Source organism: Haliotis rufescens, unplaced genomic scaffold (assembly GCF_023055435.1).
Source record: "Haliotis rufescens isolate VD_foot unplaced genomic scaffold, xgHalRufe1.0.p SCAF_17, whole genome shotgun sequence".
Taxonomy (NCBI): Eukaryota; Metazoa; Mollusca; class Gastropoda; order Lepetellida; family Haliotidae; genus Haliotis; species Haliotis rufescens.
The window spans coordinates 13,183,366-13,208,162 of record NW_025963857.1 but is presented as its reverse complement, the minus strand read 5'-3'; the positions used below and the strand labels follow the sequence as shown (position 1 = coordinate 13,208,162).

At 42.3% G+C, this 24,797-nt stretch overlaps 2 protein-coding genes across 2 annotated transcripts; both read right to left on the bottom strand.

Moving 5' to 3' along the window:
- Nucleotides 1-1,330: 1,330 nt before the first annotated feature.
- On the bottom strand, nucleotides 1,331-4,436 carry LOC125381166. Its single transcript, XM_048397586.1, has 3 exons — nucleotides 4,339-4,436; nucleotides 2,232-2,569; nucleotides 1,331-1,945 (listed from the first exon to the last, which is right to left on the bottom strand). Exons 2-3 carry the CDS (start codon nucleotides 2,565-2,567, stop codon nucleotides 1,547-1,549), a joined length of 735 nt encoding a protein of 244 aa, XP_048253543.1. The 5' UTR covers nucleotides 2,568-2,569; nucleotides 4,339-4,436; the 3' UTR covers nucleotides 1,331-1,546.
- Nucleotides 4,437-20,552: 16,116 nt separating this feature from the next.
- LOC125381164 lies at nucleotides 20,553-24,420 on the bottom strand. The gene is made up of 3 exons (XM_048397583.1): nucleotides 24,293-24,420; nucleotides 22,383-22,720; nucleotides 20,553-22,097 (listed from the first exon to the last, which is right to left on the bottom strand). The coding sequence occupies exons 2-3, from the start codon at nucleotides 22,716-22,718 to the stop codon at nucleotides 21,699-21,701; spliced, it is 735 nt and encodes a 244-aa protein (XP_048253540.1). The 5' UTR covers nucleotides 22,719-22,720; nucleotides 24,293-24,420; the 3' UTR covers nucleotides 20,553-21,698.
- Nucleotides 24,421-24,797: the final 377 nt, after the last annotated feature.

Sequence of the window (24,797 nt, the reverse complement as noted above, 5' to 3'; positions counted from 1 at the left end):
ATCTACCAATCCAAAATCCAATAAACATACAAACACCCACCTCAACCGGCTCCCTTAGTTCCCTCCTCCACCCACCTTGGCATTTATTCCAAATTTAAAAATCTCAAAGATTCAATACAAGCAACCCCTAAAACTCACTCTTGGGTTGTACACACCACTTTCACCCTTTTCGGAATACACTAAATGGTCCGGCCAGGCCCGTGTGCGAAATACGCTGCAGTCGGAAAGCGCACGTTAAATCTTCTATATCAGTCAGTAGTTGTCTCAGCACTAGACAATCAGCAATCTAAAAAACAACAAAAAATCCTCATCCTAACCGACTACCTCAGTGGACTACAAGCCCTCAAAAACACTAAAAAACCACCCCAAACTAATAAATCAAATACTCAATAGCTCAAACAACTTAACTAGGGCAGGGAAACAAATAGAGTTCCTTTGGACACCCGCCCACGTAGGAATCTTTGGAAATGAAAAGGCAGATAAAGCAGCAAAATTATCCCTTTAACTCCCAGAAATAAGCTTAAACTTACCCAGCTCAAAATCAGAAATCAAAGGTCTCACTAAACAAAAAATCAACAAAAAATGGCAAAATATATACCAAAACTTAAATAGCCAAATCAGGAAAGTACTAAAAAAAAACCCTAAATAAACCAAAAATACTACACCCATCCAAAACAATCGACAGAATTATTACTAAACTACAAACAGGCGGCACCAAACTAAATAATCACCGTAAAATAGCTAATCTACACAAAACAGGAAACTGCCCACATTGCAAACAACAAGAAACACCAGAACACGTACTCATTCACTGCACACACTACCAAACACACCGAACAACACTACAGACCACCCTAAATCTTAAAACCGAACTTACACTAGAATCACTCCTAAATCCATAAAATAAATTAGAAAAATTCAAAGTCTTAGGTTTATACCTTATTAAAACAGGACTAATAAGTCGCATTTAAACCCCAAATTAAATAATAAAACCAAAACTACCTTATCTAACAACCACCCAACACACAGCTCCCTTAGTTCGTCCCCCACCCACTCTTGGCATTCTTTCCAAATCTCAAAATTTCAAAATTACTGTATAAGCAACCCCTAAAGCCCCTAATTCATAGTCTTTTTATTGTTCAAATTACTGATAAAACATATTTTAACTTGTTCCTTCTAACCATATTTCCAAACATTTCCAAACAATTCCAAACCATTCCAAGTCATTCCAAACATTTCCAGTGTTGGAAATATGTTTGGAAATGTTGCCATTCCAATTTTGGATTTTTTGGAAAGATCGATCTTTCCAAGCTTTGGAAAGTTTGGAATGAGCGATCTTTCCAAAGCATTCCAACGTTCATTCCAAATTGGAATGGACGCTATTTGGTCTTGTGATATTTTCCCAGAAAATCCTTAAAACCACAATTATGCTACAGACTGTTGAGATAAAGAGACATACAGCTACAAAGACGATGCTAGGAGTAGAAAGGTTTCAAACTAAACACTACAATTAGTGGTCAGTTGAAACACGAGAAACATTTTGATTCTAATGGCGTGAAAATTTTGTCTTGAGATCCAAGAGGACCTTCCTCGGATCCTTGCTTTGCAGATTTGAAACACAATGTCGATACGAAAGCTTTTTCCTGCCTTCTCTGCACGTTTGGCAGTGTGGGTCGTCATCCATGTGTGTCAGCCAAGCGATTCGGACATGCTTCTCTTTCAAATCGTTGGCTAAACTTTTCAAATACTTGCTGATGTCTTGTTGGCTTCCACCAGTAAAGATACCACGAAGGTTAGTTAATAGGGGCGTCTTCTTTGGCTCCCCAACATAAATTATGTTTCCCTTCCATAGGATTGTAAACACGCCGCGTTGAGTTTTTGTAAGGTTTCTTTGAAGATGAGAATATGTGACGCCAGAATCCTCAAATAACGTCTGACAACGTTTCTGAAACATACAAGTTGAATATTTAAAGTGCAGCTGGTAGAAACCTGTTCAATCAAGTCAGTTTCATCCCCCATTCCATAGGTTTGTGGTGTAACAACAAATAACGTACGTATGCACGTGCTTATGTTCAAAGCCTCGGTCGCAGCTAAGATAGTTATCATGTTCTCAATCCATTACTGATGCTTACACAATATAAACCATACAGAAAAGGTTACATTAAAATGAAACCTCACGAATGACAAACTAACTTCTAAAACTTTCTAAGTTAACTGGGTTGAAATGATACCTGGATTACTGTACGTGATGTATCCTGGTGATTTCGTGAGCCAGTGGGCGACTCATTTCGCCTGGAGGTACTTGGCTGGGCTCTTCTCGACGGACCGCGTGGTGGTCGGTCATCACTCCGCCCCGGGGATCCTGCCCCCTCCTCCCCTGGTTCCATCTTGATGATGTGTTCAGGTCGAGGTTCCACCCTCTCATGCTGACCCGCTGGACACCCGCAATATGTACAGTTGTGTCTGAGGACAGGCAGGGAATACTGAGGACAGTCCTCGGGGCAGTCTCGACACCTACCCCGAACAACTCCGTACTTGTCTCGGTTGATGTCCGTGAACATTGCCATGTCTGAAACGTGAACAAATACAATAGGTTTTGCTATTTGTTAGACAGCACGACTCGGAATCGTACAGAAAAAAACAGTTTTAAAAAAGCCGCCGTCGTGTAGCTGGACTATAACTGGGCTGAATGCAGCTTTAAACAACAAATAACATTAATACTTAAATTTACCACAAACAATATTGTCATTTAGAAATGTAACCGAGTAAAATGCTGTTTCAACCAGTCAGCAATGTTATGGCGATAACTGCCTGTGGCCTGTTCCCAATCATGAATGAGTGAGTGAGTGAGTATGGCTTTACGCCGCTTTTAGCAATATTCCAGCAATATCACGGCGGGGGACACCAGAAATGGGCTTCGCACATTGTACCCATGTCGGGAATCGAACCCGGGTCTTCGGCGTGACGAGCGAACGCTTAAACCACTAGGCTACCCGACCGCCCCGTTCCCAATCATGCCAGGTCAAGACAAACTAATGGACGACAGCATGCATAATGAATCACACAATATGACTGCCATGACGAAATCACCAATGTTACACAATATAACACCCTTATCCCTCACCTTTCGTAAGTGTATGTGTTCGAGACAGGTTATTGTTTGGTCACTTATTATTATATACAAAATATCCTATCTTTTAAACCAATACAAATGGCCTGTCGTTCGCTCGTCACGTTGAAGCTCTTTGTTTGATTCCCCACATGGGTACAATGTGTGGAGCCTATTTCTGGTGTCTATCGCCGTGATATTGCTAAAAGCGACGTTTAACTCAATTCACTCACTCACTCTGATAAGCTGACTGGCTATATTAATAACCAAAAATGTCAGTAAACGTGACGACAACCCTTTTGATGCCATGTCAAATATATGACCTCAATAATAACAAAGGTAATCTTCCTTTTGACGATATCTTTATTCAGCTCAACTAAGTCATATGAAAATAATAGGTGAGACAAAGAAACAGTTATTAACCTCAACTTATGCAAATGAGAATACATTTGCCCTATTCAAATTCCAACTGTTCGCAAAGTATCCTTTACTCCGATTTTTCGATTTCATGAATATCCATTTTGTGATCATCTGGGCCAGATTCAGAACAAGAACCGACTCGTTTTGGTCGCGCGATGAAGGCATGGCCCTGCATGTTGTACAGTGGCTTTCTTCCTTCCATTCTTTCAAAACACTTAAGGTAGCTACAATTACAGGCATGTTTGATGGTAATATCAAGCCAAAACACTGTTATAAATTCCTCTTTGTATTCTTCGTGTAGGGTGCTTAGATATGCTCCAATGTGTTGTTTGTCCATTCCTTTGAAATGTTTCCTCAGTGCTCTTCTGATTGATGCACTTTCGGCATTGCCCACATAGATTGTCCGACCATTCTCGGCAATTTTGTATGAGCCATTTAGTGCCTATCTACGTTCTCCCACCCCTGTCACTCACACTGTCGCCGATACCAACAAGTGAGGTGAGGTGGGTTTAACGTCGCGTCCAAGATTATTGCACTTATATAGCGACGTGCATGCACGCGTGTGTGTGTGTGTGTGTGTGTGTGGCTGGTTGTACTGGTCCGGACTGATGCCGATTTATAGTGCAAGCTCACCGAGATACCATGCCGCAGTTTAACATGAATACCCCACTCAGACACAGCATACTTACTCCGAGCCGACCAGTCCTTGTTTTAGCCCCTTAATGCCGAGCGCCAGACAGGGTAACAACAAGTTCCATCTTTTAACGATAAGAGCAATTATACATAAACACTGAATAAACATGTCTTACCTGTGTGGAACGTGAGGGGTGTATTTGGGTTCTGAAATAGGAATCTAGGATGTCTGCACACTGCGTCTCCTGCACCAGGTTGTAAGACTGTGCACCTGACCTACATATAGGCGTCAGTGTTCTGGGAAATCTACTTTCTCTTCCGTTGTGATAAATTCTTAGTAGTGCAGCCCTGCATAACGACAATTAAATCAGTCCTCAACAGAGGTATGCCGTCAACAACAGCCACCCTGTGATATAAGGGTCGAAGAGTGAGTGAGTTAAAAGTTTACGACACATCGGCAGTATTTCAGCCATATCCTGACGAGAACAGCCCTGCATAACGACAATCAGTCCTTAACGTGTGTGTGTGTGTGTGTGTATGTGTGTGTGTGTGTGTGTGTGTGTGTGTGTGTGTGTGTGTGTGTGTGTGTGTGTGTGTGTGTGTGTGTGTGTGTGTGTGTGTGTGTGTGTGTGTGTGTGTGTGTGTGTGTGTGTTTTCTACTTGCTTGAACAAGTTCGAATTAATGTCGTATAATAGTGCGCTAAATGTCAGCAATTATGAATAAGGGGTTTAGAACGGATGATATATAATGTAAGGAGGAGTAATCATAGAATGATTCATCTGAGCGATTCAGTGTTATGAAACAAGCTGTATAATGTCACCGTGACCCTGATAACACACAGTCGGCCCCTGCCAGCATTCTTAGCATGCAGCTGAAACCCACACTTTTTAGGGTCAACTGTTATTGAACGTTATTTCACACGCACACTTTATTCTAGAGAGATTTTTTTACTTTTGGAATGTTGAAACTTTAATAATTGGAGTAAACACTACATTTCCGATCAGCATTGTTATTAAGTGAGACAGTGAGTTGGGTTTAACGCTGCTTTGAACAATATTCCAGTCATATCAGGGCGTGTCAGCTTAATGTTGGAGGAAAGGCTGAAGTGCTGCTGGTCACAGACGTTTACCACTTTTGTCAAACGGTAATGGGTTTGGTGCTAGATAAACTAGAAACATAATTGAACACACCGGTATTCGAACCCAAAATCATAGGTTTCTGGCATACCCAAGGGACGCAACTCAACACAGCGAATTGTGGCGACTAAGACGACTGGGTCACCCGTGCCCCCATTATTATTAATGTTTAATATGTGTTAATATGTAATGTTTATCAAGTCTTGTTTTCAGCAATAGAAGTCAAGGTTGTGACTTTGTTACAGTTATGAAGTAATGGGGTATCAATTGTATGGCGGCCCAGTCTTCCAACGCGCCGCAATGCGCTGTGCAGAGTAGTGGGTCTTTGGAGCGTATCGTTCATGATCGTTTGTTCGAATCCCGTGGTCGTGGACTGCACTAAACGTTTAAGACCTGCATCACTTCGGGCTTTACTACCACTCGTTGGAACGCCATGAAATAACTGAAATATTGTTCAAAGCGGCGTTAAAGCAGACTCACTCACCCACTCGCTCAATACATCTATGTACACTTTCCATTTCAGCACAGTCATGAATAACCGGGGCGTGTTGCCTGGGCCGAATGACTCTGGAAAGCCACAGGTGCATCCTCTCTACAACTCACACAACATAAAGCTGTACTCACACTTCATACCAGTGTATGTCTAGCACCCATGGCCGACTAATCTGGAGCTGGTTGAACAGGAACCGAGCCAGGTCTCGACATCTCGTACGAGTTTGCACGGTTCAATCCAACAGACAAAGGTTGTTGCACATGTTCGAAACAGCTCTGTTCCTCGAGAAAAACCAAGAGATCACACACAGAGGAATGACTGTCCGCCTCCTGCAGCACATGGGGTATTGCATTGCCAGGACGAACAGGGAACAAAGGTTGTTGCACATGTTCAAAACAGCTCTGTTCCTCGAGAAAAACCAAGAGATCACACACAGAGGAATGACTGTCCGACTCCTGCAGCACATGGGGTATTGCATTGCCAGGACGAACAGGGAACTGCTGAGACAGCACTGGGGCTGATAGCTAGTGCTTCTGATGACGTTACGTCGCAACCTGAAACAAATACCAAACAAGAGTGTGAACGTTTAAAGGACTTCCAGACACCGTGCATTAATAAAGGACAATATATGGACACAGAGAGATCTTCGAAGACAGAGCGGCCATTGAATAGAAAAAAAGACAAACAGGCTATGGTGCCAAAAACAGGCCGCATGTCGATACCCTTGATTGCCGTAAGTAGTTTTAATGAATGAAGTGGTATGGCTTTACGCCACTTTTAGCAATATTCCAGCAATATATCACGACGGGGAACAACGGAAATGGGATTCACACATTGGACCCATATGGGGAATCGAACCGGGCCTTCGGCGTAACGAAGTAATAGGAGTGACTGAGTGAGTGAGTTGGGTTTAACGCCGACAGTTATATCGCGGCGTCTCGGCTTAATGTGAGAGGAAAGCCCGAAGTGATGCAGGACTCAGACGTTTACCACTTCGGTGAAACCCACAAGCTCGGGAATGGTGATGACAAACCTAGAAACATAATCGGGGCGAACCGGGATTCGAACCCACAATCATAGGTTTCTGGCGTGCCCAAGGGACGCAACTCTGCTGCACAGCGAATCGCGGCGCCTTAGACGACTGGGCCACCCGTGCCCCAAGAAGTAATAGGAATGTTTCATGAACAATATTAGTTAATTTCCCATTGATTTTATTTCGTCATCAACTCGTCATGAACACCAACAATGTGCCTCTTGTCTATGTCATAGTCGCCTAAGGCGCTGAAATTCCTTAAGCGTACCAGAAAACTATGATCGTGGGTTTGAATCTAGATTCTCCTGATTATGTTTCTAGGATTGTCAAATTCGTAAACATCCAAGACCTGCATCACTTCGGGCTTTCCTCCCATGTCAAACTGACACGCCGTGATAAGACAGGAATACTGTTCAAATCGGTGTTGAACCAAACTCACCCACTCACTCATAATGTTTTACTGGCTGGCTTACTGACTTGTATTGAGGTGTTACCAAAATACTGCTTTTTATTCCAGATGAAACCATGCAAGCTGTTGCACAGAGGTCATGTACCATACTCAGTCATCGTGCGGACGACGCGCAGGCCAAGTGGTGTGTACAAGATAGCCTACAAGTGGGAAACCATCTATGTCAGTTCGCCAACAAGCAATATCATCAAGGAGCTTCGGAAACAGTTCAGTGATGATGGCAAGCAGGAGATAGTAAAGTTCTTGCTCAATCTTCCCAAGGAGGAACTTGAGCTGGTGTCAGTGTTCTGGCTTAATGAGAGCATACATGTCCATCACTGTGGAAGGTCCTACCTGGAATGTATTAGAGACCTGCAGGGAAAGAAACCAATGCTTAACGACATACAACCGATTCTCTGCTCAATGACAAATGCCGGTGTGACAGTTATCAATAATGAATCCAAAACTTCAAAAGATGATAGAGAACAATCACAGCATGTATCTATCCTACCTAGCCATGCTACTGAAGATCCAGACAGATATAGCCCTTTAGATGATCATAGTGCACCTACATTCCGCTTGATGCCGAGAAAGAGACCTGCGTGTGATGATGGAGAGAAATCACAGTTTCATACCGATGCAAAGAAAATAAAGTATGATCAAAATGGACAACTGTCAAGGCATCTTCCGACAAAGAGTCCCAAGGACATTCCCATCTGTCGACGTCAAACAACCTTATCTTCTTCAGCCACAGTGCCGAGTACAGTAATGAACTTGAATATGAAAATAACTGAGATGTCACTGAGCAATGTTTCTACAATACCAGCCTTGGCCGTCTCATCCGGACGAAGATCTCAACCAATACGACCTTCTGAAGATAAGTCAATGAACCTTCAAAACTTTCATGAAAATCAAACAACCCATGATGTGCTTCAGCAGTTAGGTATTTCTCCCCGGTCACCAGAATTTGAAGCCAGGACCGAAAATGATAATATTGGGAAAGTGACTGGACATGCTGTACCAACGAACATCATTAGAAAAGATAAAAGAGTAGATGCGACACTTTCAACTGTCACTAAAGAGTACCAACCTGCCTGTCCTTCCACAATACAGGTAAATAAATATTCCCCAAAGAAGCTACAACGACAGAGCATCAGAAGAAAATGTAAATCTCCCAGTAAAGAGACATTAAGAGATCACTCAACGGTTCTAGGGAAACATTCACAGACAGGATCCCCTTGTTTCGAACCATCCTCTGCAGAGAAGGGCCAGAAACACACTGTCGGTTCTGTACATTCTCAACACACAAAAATAACACCTCGATATGAGCTTATGCAGCCTGAGAAGAGAACGAGGGGCAATGTCTATTCAGATCAAGAACAGAAAGTATCAACAACAAGTGGAAATGACCCTACTAAGAACAAGAAAATGACTCCAGTGTCTTCCGAATCAATTTCCGATAACAGTTTTGCAAACAAACCGTCTGTGGTCACGCCTAATGCTGTAAACCAGAAACCAGAACTAAATGTGTCCAAACTGTTGGAGAGAATGTTAAAAGCTGCACCAACCCAACAGAACCCACCAAACTTTCTTGGTCAGACAAAGTTTGGTGAAGGTAGAGGCTGTAAAACCAAGAATCCACAGTAAAAAGGCCGAGGCTCCCATACTGGAAAGACTTTGGTTTGTGAGTCCATTGTCTCCAGTACGCAAACATATTCCTCAATCCAACACTCTCAGACAAAAGTTAGAAACAAAACATCCGGAGAAACACGTAAAATCAGGGCACGACAATTGCTTAAGAAAGGCACAGATTCAACGCAAGGTGTTGGGGTATTCTCAGTGCTCAAGACCTTTGGCTCGAAAGTTTTGAATATGATGAACCCATTTGTAACTTCAAACGATGGTCAGTAGGGTTGCAAACGCTCAAACAACACTGAGCTATACACTGCTTTGAACATGAGTTCAGTTGATGCGCGGCAGCAGCCCAAACTGATGTACTCTGTCGGACAAAAGAGAGTATTCACCCGAGACTGATGATGAATAAAACAAACAAGATATGGTCATTCTATGGTGATGTATTTGATACAGGTATCACAGTAAACTGTCGTGTTTTAGACCTTACGTCTGCAGTGTTGCAGCGACTGTTTTCCGCCTTGTAACGACTTGATAACGTTTGGCATTTTTTGTCATCTCCAATTTTCAAGTGTATCCTTTCTTTTGCCCGGTCACAGACATACACACTTACCACTGAAAACCCACCATCACTCGTATTGTGCTGACAAACATAATCAGGTGAATATTGGAATCGAGGCATCTTGATGCAGCTCTGAACAGTCGGGGGGCACGGTTGTCTAAGGCGCCGCGTTTCGCCGTGCAGAGTTGCGTCCCTTGGGCTGGCTAGAAACCTATGATTGTGGGTTCGAATCCCGGTTCGCCCCGATAATGTTTCTAGGTTTGTCAGCACCCGTGCTCCTTGGTTTCACCGAAGTGGTAAACGTCTGAGACCTGCATCACTTCGGGCTTTCCTCCCACATTAAGCTGACACGCCGCGATATAACTGAAATAATGTTAAAAGCGGCGTTAAACCCAACTCACTCACTCACTCACTCTGAACAGTCAGTACATGGCGGACGCTTTAGTAAGCCGTACACACCCCATCAAACCACCACATACACTTTCTTTGTAAATGCAAAATACGCCGGACAAGTTTGGATCATCTGCCGAAACAGATTCCACCAGGTGTAAAAGGCAAAAAATTGTTTTTACTTCAAGAACCGTGCGTATTTCATGACTTCGCTTATGACCTCATCCTTTGGGGGCACGGGTGGCCCAGTCGTCTAAGGCGCCGCTATTCGCTGTGCATATTGGGTCCCTTGGGCACTCCAGAAACCTATGATTGAGGGTTCGAATCCCGGTTCGCCCCAATTATGTTTCTAGGTTTGTCAGCACCATACCCGTGTTCGTGGGTTTCACCGAAGTGGTAAACGTCTGAGACCTGCATCACTTCGGGCTTTCCTCCCACATTAAGCTGACACGCCGCAATATAACTGGAACACTGTTAAAAGCGGCGTTAAACTCAACTCACTTACTCTCATCTTTCTGACAAACTTGTTATATCCCTGATTGTGTTTTGCGGAAGTGTCAGTGTTCGGGGTGGTCGCCCTTCAAAATGGGTAACAAGAGACGTTGACGCCTGTTGTATTGTTTTGTTATATATGTGTCCTGAACTGACTTCTATTATTTCATCTTGTATCAAGTACAATTAATACCTTAACGAATCGCAATTATATATCAATGAAATATCTCGTATATTCAAGGTCACTGGTGAGCCCTCATCGGGCAGGTTATGCTGTTGCGATGACTCGCGATGATTATAACTGGGACAGAACTGACAGCATTCAAAAGATGCGGCCTTTTTATACAGCCAGTTGTGATATTTGTCAATTGATTTCAAATTATACTTTCAAGGTCTTGTTTTCTTGCATAAAATGAATTCTTAAGTGTACAGTGATCATCAATTCAATTTATGTGTATGGCTACGTAAGAGAGGAGCAAATAGTTAAATTAATTTTGCTCCATGTTTAGAACTGACTTCAACATTTCTTTTGCGTTTATGGAACGACAATTTCGGGGTGCACACTGTGTAAATCCGTATAGTGGTAAATGTCAGATCGTCTGGGGAAACTTCCAAGTCAGGAGTGGTTGGTACATCAAACATGTCTCCACAAGGTCGTATAAAGTCGACGCCAAAGGTGTTTGAAGACGGCAAACGACATCATGGAGATTCTGATGGACTAATGTGGAAGTCCTGAGAACAGGCATTCGTTGCGGGCGAAAAAAACGTCGATTATCGATACCCCTGATGGAGGCTAGTGATCTATCGAAACACGTTTATGTTGTTCTTTTTTCAGTGTTAATGCCCCAATATGGATTCCGTTTTTAATCAAAGTTGTTTGTTATATTGTTTCTTCAGCATTTATTTGATGTGTACTGTATACTAGTGTTGACTATAAGTAATGATATCTTGTAATAGGCGATTGGTTAATTACAAGCACAGAAACCCATTTCCATATGCTATGAAATCTGTCACAAATTTGAAGATCTCCTTATAGCAGAGACGTTGGTTTCCTAGTAACCCTCCGTTCAACTATGAGGCATGTTTCCCTATCTTCTCGGCACCTTCCGCGGTTTTCTTTTGTTTCTGAAAATATGTTCACGGCTGTAAATACCACTTCAAATGATTCCATGTACAGTCTAGTATAATCCTAGTAAAGAATATAGTACTATGTATGTTTATAGGTATGTGTTTAAAAGTAACATCTGATAGTGTTGGTGTATCTCTGCAGTGGTGAATATTTGTTTTAAGCGAATCGTATTTTTTCTTAACATACAAAACATAATATTATTGAAAATAGTTAAGTACCATGAAGAATAATGTTTGTTGGAATCTTACAAGAAAATCATATGGACAAATAATTGTTTCGAAATAACAGCATACTGAATCGCTAAATATTACATCGTCCATTATATACACAAAACTGTAAATTTGTTTCACAATCTAAGACCCCGTTCATATGCACATGTATTTTACATAGGTATGTAAAATAATATTCTATGAAAGTTTGTTCTGTCAGCAAACTACATGTATGTATCATATGCTATGAAATGTATGAAAATGCTGGTATTATTTGTAGCTGGTGGTATACATGTATACTGAGTTTTACCTTTTATCACGTTATGTTTTCAGTAATTTAAAGAATAAAAAATTATCAACTATTTTATAAGTCTTTGAAATCCATGCTCCAGAGACTACACATGTGTCTGTTGATGCTCCAGAGACTTCACGTGTGTCTATTGGTGCTCCAGAGACTACACATGTGTCTGTTGATGCTCGAGTGACTACATATATGTCTGTTGATGCCCCAGAGACTACACATGTGTCTGTTGATGCTCCAGAGTCTACACGTGTGTCTGTTGATGCTCCAGTGACTACACATGTCTGTTGATGCTCAAGAGACTACACATATGTCTGTTGATGCTCCAGTCAATACACATATGTCTGTTGATGCTCCAGAGACTACACATGTGTCTGTTGATGCTCCAGTGCCTACACATGTGTCTGTTGATGCTCCAGTGCCTACACATGTGTCTGTTGGTGCTCCAGAGACTACACATGTGTCTGTTGATGCTCCAGAGACTTCACGTGTGTCTATTGGTGCTCCAGAGACTACACATGTGTCTGTTGATGCTCGAGTGACTACATATATGTCTGTTGATGCCCCAGAGACTACACATGTGTCTGTTGATGCTCCAGAGTCTACACGTGTGTCTGTTGATGCTCCAGTGACTACACATGTCTGTTGATGCTCAAGAGACTACACATATGTCTGTTGATGCTCCAGTCAATACACATATGTCTGTTGATGCTCCAGAGACTACACATGTGTCTGTTGATGCTCCAGTGCCTACACATGTGTCTGTTGATGCTCCAGTGCCTACACATGTGTCTGTTGGTGCTCCAGAGACTACACATGTGTCTGTTGATGCTCCAGTGCCTACACATGTGTCTGTTGATGCTCCAGTGCCTACACATGTGTCTATTGATGCTCTCCAGAGACTACACATGTATCTGTTGATGCTCCAGTGACTACACATATGTCTGTTGATGCTCCAGAGACTACACATATGTATGTTGATGCTCGAGAGACAACACATGTGTCTGTTGATGCTCCAGAGACTACACATGTGTCTGTTGATGCTCCAGAGACTACACATGTGTCTGTTGATGCTCCAGTGACTACACATGTGTCTGTTGATGCTCCAGAGACTACACATATGTCTGTTGATGCTCCAGTGACTACACATGTGTCTGTTGATGCGCCAGAGACTACACATATGTCTGTTGATGCTCCAGAGACTACACATGTGTCTGTTGATGCTCCAGAGACATCACATATGTCTGTTGATGCTCCAGTGACTACACATATATCTGTTGATGTTCCAGAGACTACACATATGTCTGTTGATGCTCCAGACATTACACATATTTGGTCTTGATACTCCAGAGACTACACAAGTGTCTATTGATGCTCTCCAGAGACTACACATGTGTCTGTTGATGCTCCAGTGACTACACATATGTCTGTTGATGCTCCAGAGACTACACATATGTCTGTTGATGCTCCAGAGACTACACATGTGTCTGTTGATGCTCCAGTGACTACACATATGTCTGTTGATGCTCCAGTCAATACACATATGTCTGTTGATGCTCCAGTGACTACACATGTGTCTGTTGATGCGCCAGAGACTACACATATGTCTGTTGATGCTCCAGAGACTACACATGTGTCTGTTGATGCTCCAGAGACATCACATATGTCTGTTGATGCTCCAGTGACTACACATATATCTGTTGATGTTCCAGAGACTACACATATGTCTGTTGATGCTCCAGACATTACACATATTTGGTCTTGATACTCCAGAGACTACACAAGTGTCTATTGATGCTCTCCAGAGACTACACATGTGTCTGTTGATGCTCCAGTGACTACACATATGTCTGTTGATGCTCCAGAGACTACACATATGTCTGTTGATGCTCCAGAGACTACACATGTGTCTGTTGATGCTCCAGTGACTACACATATGTCTGTTGATGCTCCAGAGACTACACATATGTCTGTTGAAGCTCCAGAGACTACACATGTGTCTGTTGATGCTCAAGAGACTACACATATGTCTGTTGATGCTCCAGTGACTACACATATGTCTGTTGATGCTCAAGAGACTACACATATGTCTGTTGATGCTCCAGAGACTACACATGTGTCTGTTGATGCTCAAGTGACTACACATGTGTCTGTTGATGCTCCAGAGACTACACATATGTCTGTTGATGCTCCAGAGACTACACATATGACTGTTGATGCTCCAGAGACTACACATGTGTCTGTTGATGCTCCAGTGACTACACATGTGTCTGTTGATGCTCCAGAGAATACACATATGTCTGTTGATGCTCCAGAGACTACACATGTGTCTGTTGATGCTCCAGAGACTGCACATGTGTCTGTTGAAGCTCCAGAGACTACACATGTGTCTGTTGATGCTCCAGAGACTGCACATGTGTCTGTTGATGCTCCAGTGACTACACATATGTCTGTTGATGCTCCAGAGACTACACATATGTCTGTTGAAGCTCCAGAGACTACACATGTGTCTGTTGATGCTCAAGAGACTACACATATGTCTGTTGAAGCTCCAGAGACTACACATATGTCTGTTGATGCTCAAGAGACTACACATGTGTCTGTTGATGCTCCAGAGAATACACATATGTCTGTTGATGCTCCAGAGACTACACATGTGTCTGTTGATGCTCCAGAGACTGCACATGTGTCTGTTGAAGCTCCAGAGACTACACATGTGTCTGTTGATGCTCCAGAGACTGCACATGTGTCTGTTGATGCTCCAGAGACTACACATGTGTCTGTTGATGCTCAAGAGACTACACATATGTCTGTTGAAGCTCCAGAGACTACAAATATGTCTGTTGATGCTCCAGAGACTACACATGTGTCTGTTGATGCTCCAGAGAATACACATATGTCTGTTGATGCTCCAGAGACTACACATGTGTCTGTTGATGCTCCAGAGACTGCACATGTGTCTGTTGAAGCTCCAGAGACTACACATGTGTCTGTTGATGCTCCAGAGACTGCACATGTGTCTGTTGATGCTCCAGAGACTACACATGTGTCTGTTGATGCTCAAGAGACTACACATGTGTCTGTTGGTGCTCCAGAGACTACACATATGTCTGTTGAAGCTCCAGAGACTACACATGTGCCTGTTGATTCTCCAGAGACTGCACATGTGTCTGTTGATGCTCCAGAGACTACACATATGTCTGTCGATGCTCCAGAGACTACACATATGTCTGTTGATGCTTCAGAGACTACACATGTGTCTGTTGAAGCTCCAGAGACTACACATGTGTCTGTTGAAGCTCCAGAGACTACACATATGTCTGTTGATGCTCCAGTAAATTCACATATGTCTGTTGATGCTCCAGAGACTACACACGTGTCTGTTGATGCTCCAGACTACACACGTGTCTGTAGATGCTCCAGAGACTACACATGCATGTATACCTATGTCTGGGTGTATAAGTTCGATAAGTTATGTATTCCTCCTCCAGACTTTGTGTTCTGGTGGCTTTATATTTCATGGCCTTGCTCCGACAATACATTTGTGACACACATCACCCCAGGACAAGCCGAACGTGGACTCGTGTCCTTTCTCGAATGATTCCGTGATGGACAAATCATGAGAATCTGTAGAAACCGGTAATAGAATCAACGAGCCCCAAAGGGTCGAGTTGATTCTTCTTCCGGAATGAACAGATTCGAGTGATTGTTTTCCGACTTAAATCATGGTATGGTTGATATAATTTCTCTATTTTGCATAATGTTTTTGCTTTTCATCTTTAGAGTTTAAATATTGGCGTATAAACCCTGAGAACAACTTCAAATAAGAATGATAACTATATTTATGTTTGAGTCCAGTTGTACTCATAAAGTGTTACAGTTGTACTGACATCTTCTTGTTGTGAAAACGATGCAACCTCTCTATAAAAAGAAACATTTTGTTATAGAATAGAGCCAGGTACTATCTTTTAACGTCTTTAGGTATGGCGCGAGCGGGGATCGAGCCGTCTCAAATGTTTTTTTGTGTACATGGTGTGCGGAGCCTTGTAACGTTTTGATGATGTTTGTAATGTTTTGGTCAAGTCCACGTTTGCAGTGTATCCTTTCTTTTGCCCGGCAGTTTGTGTTAGTCTAGGGAGAGCCAAGCTTAAGGTATATCACTATATGTTTGCCCAGCCTAAGTAAGGGTAGCCACGTTTAGCTAGCTATCAATCCTTGGCAGAGGATCTCAATTTTGTTCTTTGGTCACAAAAATATTGGTTGATCCAGAAAGTTCTTTCTTAGAGAATTTCCGATTAACTTGTCCTGTAGCAGATTCAAACAAAGACCTGCATCGCAAATATTAGATTCTGACGCGCACTTACATAACGCACACGCAGGTAAATACATGTACGCATTCACACATACATACACGCACATAAACACGCCATTCATGTTATTTCAAAGATATGTCAAGGTGAGTCCAACTAAACTATACACATGAGTGAGATAGGATCAAGACCTATATCACTCCGGGTTTTCCTCCCACATCAAGCTGACACACCGTGATAAAACTGGAATACTGTTCAAAGCTGCATGAAACCCAACATTCACTCTTCTTCATAACCACAGCACATTTGCATAGCATATTCTCAAAGGATAATGTAGCTTTGGTCATATATACCCACAGCAGGACATAAATAATAATAAAAATAATATTAATAAACTTGTATTGTGCACTTTTGCACTCATTTACTTGCCTGATGATCTTTTTGTGAAGCATATCAAGACTCATGATGAAAACAAGGCATTCCACAGTTTTCTTAAACGAGCTAAGTATGTAGGACATAATCTCAATGTCACTGTTGATTTTGTTGATTGTTCTGTACTACTGGGCGGTACAGAAATTAGTGTGAACCAAGCGAAGTGCCATATCAAAATCAGTTTTTCAAGGAGAGGCTATCTGAACGACCGCTGCATCGAGTTTATGTGCAATGTGAGTGAGTGAGTGAATATGGTTTTACGCCGCTTTTAGCAATATTCCAGCAATATCACGCTTTAACCACTAGGCTACCCGACCGCCCCTATGTGCAATGTGTTGAGAAGTCCTTCGCTTGGATGAAGGCGGCTGGCGGCTGGCCTGAAAAGTGAAACAGAAGGCTTTCTGTTTGCTGCTCAAGACCAGTCACTTCCCACTCGAAACCGTCAATGTGTAATTTTGCATCAAAATGTAAATATACTCAACAACAAAAGTTCATGTGACACCAATATTTTAGTGTATTTTTCAAACAAGTAAAGTTTGGTTTTCAATATTGTAGTACATGTATGGAATCATGTCATAAAAACGCAACTACTACAAAAAAGCATGCATTCCATGCAAAAGTTGACTTTTATGCAAGCCACATGCATTTCACTACCCAAGAATGGGTATAAAAACATGTGCGTTAACGGGATTCCATATGCATTGTTTGGCATCGTGCTGACAACAACCACTCAGAAAAACAACAAAATTACGCAATTATTCAACATTACGAAATGCCACGCCTGTCCAAAAATGAGCGTCTGCGAGCCATTGGTATGCTTGAAGCAGGATCGAGTCAACGTGATGTTGTAAGACAATTTAACATCCACAGAAACACCATTTGGTGTTTATGGCAACGTTGGCAACAGACGAATGCAGTCAGATACCATCCTCGGAGTGGCAGGCCACGCTTAACCAATAATCGACAAGACAACTGGATTCGAACAACACACCTACGAAATCGATTCCAGCCAGCAACAGTGACTGCAAGAAGCATCTCTGGCCTTGGAAGAATATCTTCACAAACCGTACGTCGTCGCCTCAGATGTGCAGGGATTGTCGCAAGAAGACCCGCCAGACGTCCCATTTTGACGGGAAACCTCCGTAAAGCTCGTCTACAGTGGTGCAGACAGCGTCTACGTTGGACGGCCATGCAGTGGGGACAAGTTCTATTCACTGACGAGTCTCGTTTTCCCCTCAGCCACAGCGATGGACGGATTCGAGTGTACCGACGTCGAGGTGAACGTTACGTCAATCATTGTGTCATGGAGGTAGATCGGTTCGGGGGCGGCAGCGTTATGGTATGGGGTGGGATTACAGCAGGACAGAGGACCCGTTTGATAGTGGTAGAGGGAAATCTCAATGGACGGTGCTACCGCGACGAGATCATCGGCCCTGTTGTTCTACCGTTTTTGCGTCGTCATGGCCCAGGCATTACCTATAAACATGACAACGCCCGGCCTCATATTGCTCAACTAGTTCAGGATTCTCTTCAACAAAAACAACGTGAATGTCATCCCCTGTTCGGCTCGCTCCCCTGATCTCTCACCAATCGAGCACATGTGGGATGAGATGGATCGACGTCAACCACGTGTTCCACAGACACTCCAGGAACTTCGAAACATGCTCCAGCAGATATGGACAGATATCCCACAGGACTTTGTGCGACGCCTGGTCCATTCCATGAGACGAAGATGTGTTGCTTGCATCGAAACCAGAGGTGGACACACACGCTATTGATTTGTAAATTGACATTTTGGCATGTTCATGGTGGTTTTTTTTATGAAATCACGCATTGTGGTTTTGATACACCCATGGTACGACCCGGAATATGTAGAGGGCGGGTCATAGAAAAGGATGAATACAAAATTCTTTGGAATAGGTCCGTTCACAGCCTCAGACGTATCCAAGCCAACAAACCTGATCTTGTCTTTTTTGATAAATCCAATCATTAATCATTTCTATCATTGACGTTTCTGACTCTTTTGACACTAATGTGATTGACAAGATTCAGGAAAAACATGGCAAATATGCGTACCTCGCTTTCGGAATGTCACGTTTGCATCCCAAGTACCAAGTTGTCCGACTCGGGTTTGCTACCAGGAATACAGCCCTTCTTACAATCTGGATAATGCAGAAGGCTGCAGTGTTGGGGAGTCTGAGTGGGTTTGACAAGGCAGCGCTTCATGGGAGGAGTCCCATTCGCAATCTGGGCTGCGTGCCGAGGGGGCAAGGGCCTTGAGCTGATGATGAGCTTAACCAGCCTGACTGTTCCAGGATCACCCAAACTCTCTTTTCTGCATTTTTCATCACATGTCTTGACTGACTAGTGAAGCGTGATATTATCTAAATGCATATTTCGTTCAAAGAGTAAGTCACGCCCTGATTTTATCCCTTTTAAATTACTGGACACGTAAAGCCATATTGAAAACCCATTTGTATGCTCTTTACTCAAAATGTAATGACGTTTAGAGTGTAGTAGTCGGATTCAACATAAACATATATATCCCGTTTTTGGTTATATTATATATTTTGACATTTGCATTTTCGGGTGTGTAAATACCATCCTCTGTCGGATTGTGGAAGCGATATTTTGGCATGTATGCTTCTTCATTTGATGACATCATACTTTCAAATCATTCGAATTTCATTTATTTTATTTTGCCGAAAACATTAAAAGATGCAAATGTCACAAAAAAGGTTTTGTTCACAACCACGAGGTTTAGATAGCTGAACCTTTGAGAGCATGATAATGACAAACGAAAAATTCAAGGCATAATGAAATGCTTTAACTTCGGTAGACACAGGCGATGTTGCAAAAACAAGTTTTTTCTCTACTTTGCTTAGAAATATTCAAAGAAGAGAGCAAGAATAGTGGAGTCATAAAAGTGTATGAATTGGTTTCCCTGTGAACATGCGGCATGAGTTCGGGAATTGTTTTGCCTACATAGTTGGATCAATAGTACATGCATTGCTTTGCTGATATAGTTTGCTCATGAGTGAAGGAACTGTTTTGCCTATATAGCTGTGTCGTGAGTGCAGAAACTTCATTGTCCATATTAGGTCATGAGGGCAGTATTTGACCCCTAGATGTCGTGGCAGAGCAGGAGCTGCTGAAGAGTCAATCTAATGTTTGTTTGTTTGTTTGTTTAACGCCGCACTCAGCAAAATTCCAGCTATATGGCGGCGGTCTGTAAATAATAGCGTATGGGCCAGACAATCCAGTGATTGACATCATGAACATCGATCCACGCAAATGAGATAGGATGACATGTATCAACCAAGTCAGCGCCTCTGACCATCCAATCTCGTTAGTCGCCTCTTATGACAAGCATAGTCACTTTTTACGGCAAGCATGGGTTGCTGAAGACCTATTCTACCCCGGATCTGTCGATCTCATGATCCACGGTACTGGCTTTCCCATGCTCCAGTACAAGTACACATTGTTCCGCCTTGCTTTCCTATTCATGTTTGTGGGGCGGTCGGGTAGCCTAGTGGTTAAAGCGTTCGCTCGTCACGCCGAAGACCCGGGTTCGATTCCCGACATGGGTACAATGTGTGTAGCCCATTTCTGGTGTCCCTCGCCGTGATATTGCTGGAATATTGCTAAAAACTGCGTAAAACCATACTCACTCACTCACGAATTATGTTTGTCTTTTTCGCTGTCGAGGTATGAGGCTACTGTAATTTCAGCAACAGTGCCCCCAGGAATAAAGATGACAGTCTCTGAGCAAATTTTATTTGAATATAAGTTTGAAGGAAATATTTTTTTATAAAACAAGTTATGATAAGACCATGTCTTTTCTGTAAAATATGATTATGAGAACAAAAAAACATATGCAAAGTGCAAAAGTTAATGTCAAACATATACTAGTCTAAAGTATAAACATATAAAAACAGTGTACTGTGCACAGGAAGGCAGTAAATACCTCGGATGCGATTGTCTAGCAACCTGTACTTATTATGCTGCCTGAGACGTCATGATAACGATAATGATTAAGTCAAATGTAAATCGTTTACGTCAATATGACGGCGATCGTAGATAACCGATTCTGAACCAGATAAACCTGTGATTGATATTTTAAGTCCCACGTACGCCTTCGGGATTATTCCTGCTCGGGCATCTACTCATAACACATACTCACAGGCATACAGTAAACTACGGTTATAACGAACACGCTTATAACGAACTAACGGATATAACGAACTAACTTTTTAGTCCCGACTATATGCTATAGTTATGCTGTATATATGCTGATAACGAATTACGGTTATAACGAACTAAAATTGGTAGTCCCTTTGAGTTCGTTATAACCGTAGTTTACTGTAGTTCAAAAGTAGGGAAACAGTACATATTAAATTACTGGATACTCTCGTATTTCCTTTGCCTCAGGTTGTATCATATCTAAATATGATGAGTGAGCGACTTAACATTTTACATCGCATCGGCAATATTGCGATGAAAACAAGTTAATTATTTGATAATACCTATCGACAAAGGACAGTAAAACAGTATGCCACTGGCAACCAAAGCTAGAGCACCTTACTGGGGATCACACAAAATATGATGAGGTGATTCTAATTCACATTCTGCCCAGCATTATAATGTTCTTATCACAAGATATGTAGAAATGTCTTGTTAATAGAGCTTTGAAAGGTAAAGGAACTTTGAGATGTGACATTTTCCTTCACCCAAATACATGTTCAAACATCATAATCTTCTGTTATACCCTGAGTGGTTTGTTGCATACTGGGGAGTTGGGATTTTACCTAAAAATATATTTTCCCAGAAAATCCTTAAAACCACAATTATGCTACAGACTGTTGAGATAAAGAGACATACAGCTACAAAGACGATGCCAGGAGTAGAAAGGTTTCAAACTAAACACTACAATTAGTGGTCAGTTGAAACACGAGAAACATTTTGATTCTAATGGAGTGAAAATTTTGTCTTGAGATCCAAGAGGACCTTCCTTGGATCCTTGCTTTGCAGATTTGAAACACAATGTCGATACGAAAGCTTTTTCCTGCCTTCTCTGCACGTTTGGCAGTGTGGGTCGTCATCCATGTGTGTCAGCCAAGCGATTCGGACATGCTTCTCTTTCAAATTGTTGGGTAAACTTTTCAAATACTTGCTGATGTCTTGTTGGCTTCCACCAGTAAAGATACCACGAAGGTTAGTTAATAGGGGCGTCTTCTTTGGCTCCCCAACATAAATTATTTTTCCCTTCCATAGGATTGTAAACACGCCGCGTTGAGTTTTTGTAAGTTTCTCTTGAAGATGATAATATGTGACGCCAGCATCCACAAATAACGTCTTACAACGTTTCTGAAACATTAAAGTTAAATTTTAAAAGTGCAGCTGATAGAAACCTGTTCAATCAAGTCAATTTCATCCCCCATTCCATAGGTTTGTGGTGTAACAACAAATAACGTACGTATGCACGTGCTTATGTTCAAAGCCTCGGTCGCAGCTAAGATAGTTATCATGTTCTCCATCCATTACTGATGCTTACAGAATATAAACCATACAGAAAAGGTTACATTAAAATGAAACCTCACGAATGACAAACTAACTTCTAAAACTTTCTAAGTTAACGGGTTGAAATGATACCTGGATTACTGTACGTGATGTACCCTGGTGATTTCGTGAGCCAGTAGGCGACTCATTTCGCCTGGAGGTACTTGGCTGGGCTCTTCTCGACGGACCGCGTGGTGGTCGGTCATCACTCCGCCCCGAAGATCCTGCCCCCTCCTCCCCTGGTTCTATCTTGATGATGAGTTCAGGTCGAGGTTCCACCCTCTCATGATGAGCCGCCGGACACCCGCAATATGTACAGTTGTGTCTGAGGACAGGCTGGGAATACTGAGGACAGTCCTCGGGGCAGTCTCGACACTTACCCCGAACAACTCCGTGCTTGTCTCGGTTGATGTCCGTGAACGTTGCCATGTCTGAAACGTGACCAAATACAATAGGTTTTGCTGTTTGTTAGACATCACGACTCGAAGTCGTACAGAAAAAAAAAAAGTTTTAAAAAAGCCGCCATCATGTAGCTGGACTATAGCTGGGCTGAATGCAGCTTTATACAACAAATAACATTAATACTTAAATTTACCTTAAACAATATTGTCATTTAGAAATGTAACCGAGTAAAATGCTGTTTCAACCAGTCAGCAATATTATGGCGATAACGGCCTGTGGCCTGTTCCCAATCATGAATGAGTGAGTGAGTGAGTATGGCTTTACGCCGCTTTTAGCAATATTCCAGCAATATCACGGCGGGGGACACCTGAAATGGGCTTCACACATTGTACTCATGTCGGGAATCGAACCCGGGTCTTCGGCGTGACGAGCGAACGCTTTAACCACTAGGCTACCCGACCGCCCCGTTCCCAATCATGCCAGGTCCGGACAAACTAATGGACGACAGCACGCATAATGAATCACACAATATGACTGCCATGACGAAATCACCAATGTTACACAATATAACACATTTCGTAAGTGTATGTGTTCGAGACAGGTTATTGTTTTGGTCACTTATTATTATATAAAAAATAAATCTTTTAAACCAATACAAATGGTCTGTCGTTCGCTCATCACGTTGAAGCTCTTTGTTCGATTCCCCACATGGGTACAATGTGTGGAGCCTATGTCTGGTGTCTATCGCCGTGATATTGCTAAAAGCGACGTTAAACTCAATTCACTCACTCACTCACTTTCATGGGCTGCCTGGCTATATTAATAACCAAACTTGTCAGTAAACGTGACGACAACCCTTCTGATGCCATGTCAAATATATGACCTCAAAAATAAAGAAGTTAATCTTCCTTTTGACGATATCTTTATTCAGCTCAACCAAGTCATATGAAAATAATAGGTGAGACAAAGAAACAGTAATTAACCACAACTTATGCAAATGAGAATACATTTGCCCTATTCAAATTCAAAATGTTCGCAAAGTATCCTTTACTCCGATTTTTCGATTTCATGAGTATCCATTTTGTGATCATCTGGGCCAGATTCAGAACAAGAACCGACTCGCTTTGGTCGCGCGATGAAGGCATGGCCCTGCATGTTGTACATTGGCTTTCTTCCTTCCATTCTTTCAAAACACTTAAGGTAGCTACAATTACAGGCATGTTTGATGTTAATATCAAGCCAAAACACTGTTATAAATTCCTCTTTGTATTCTTCGTGTAGGGTGCTTAGATATGCTCCAATGTGTTGTTTGTCCATTCCTTTGAAATGTCTCCTCAGTGCTCTTCTGATTGATGCACTTTCGGCATTGCCCACATAGATTGTCCGACCATTCTCGGCAATTTTGTATGAGCCATTTAGTGCCTATCTACGTTCTCCCACCCCTGTCACTCACACTGTCGCCGATACCAACAAGTGAGGTGAGGTGGGTTTAACGTCGCGTCCAAGATTATTGCACTTATATAGCGACGTAGGGTAACAACAAGTTCCATCTTTTAACGATAAGAGCAATTATACATAAACACTGAATAAACATGTCTTACCTGTGTGGAACGTGAGGGGTGTATTTGGGTTCTGAAATAGGAATCTAGGATGTCTGCACACTGCGTCTCCTGCACCCGGTTGTAAGACTGTGCACCTGACCTACATATAGGCGTCAGTGTTCTGGGAAATCTACTTTCTCTTCCATTGTGATAAATTCTTAGTAGTGCAGCCCTGCATAACGACAATTAAATCAGTCCTCAACAGAGGTATGCCGTCAACAACAGCCACCCTGTGATATAAGGGTCGAAGAGTGAGTGAGTTAAAAGTTTACGTCACATCGGCAGTATTTCAGCCATATCCTGACGAGAACAGCCCTGCATAACGACAATCAGTCCTTAACGTGTGTGTGTGTGTGTGTGTGTGTGTGTGTGTGTGTGTGTGTGTGTGTGTGTGTGTGTGTGTGTGTGTGTGTGTTTTCTACTTGCTTGAACAAGTTCGAATTAATGTCGTATAATAGTGCGCTAAATGTCAGCAATTATGAATGAGGGATTTAGAACGGATGAT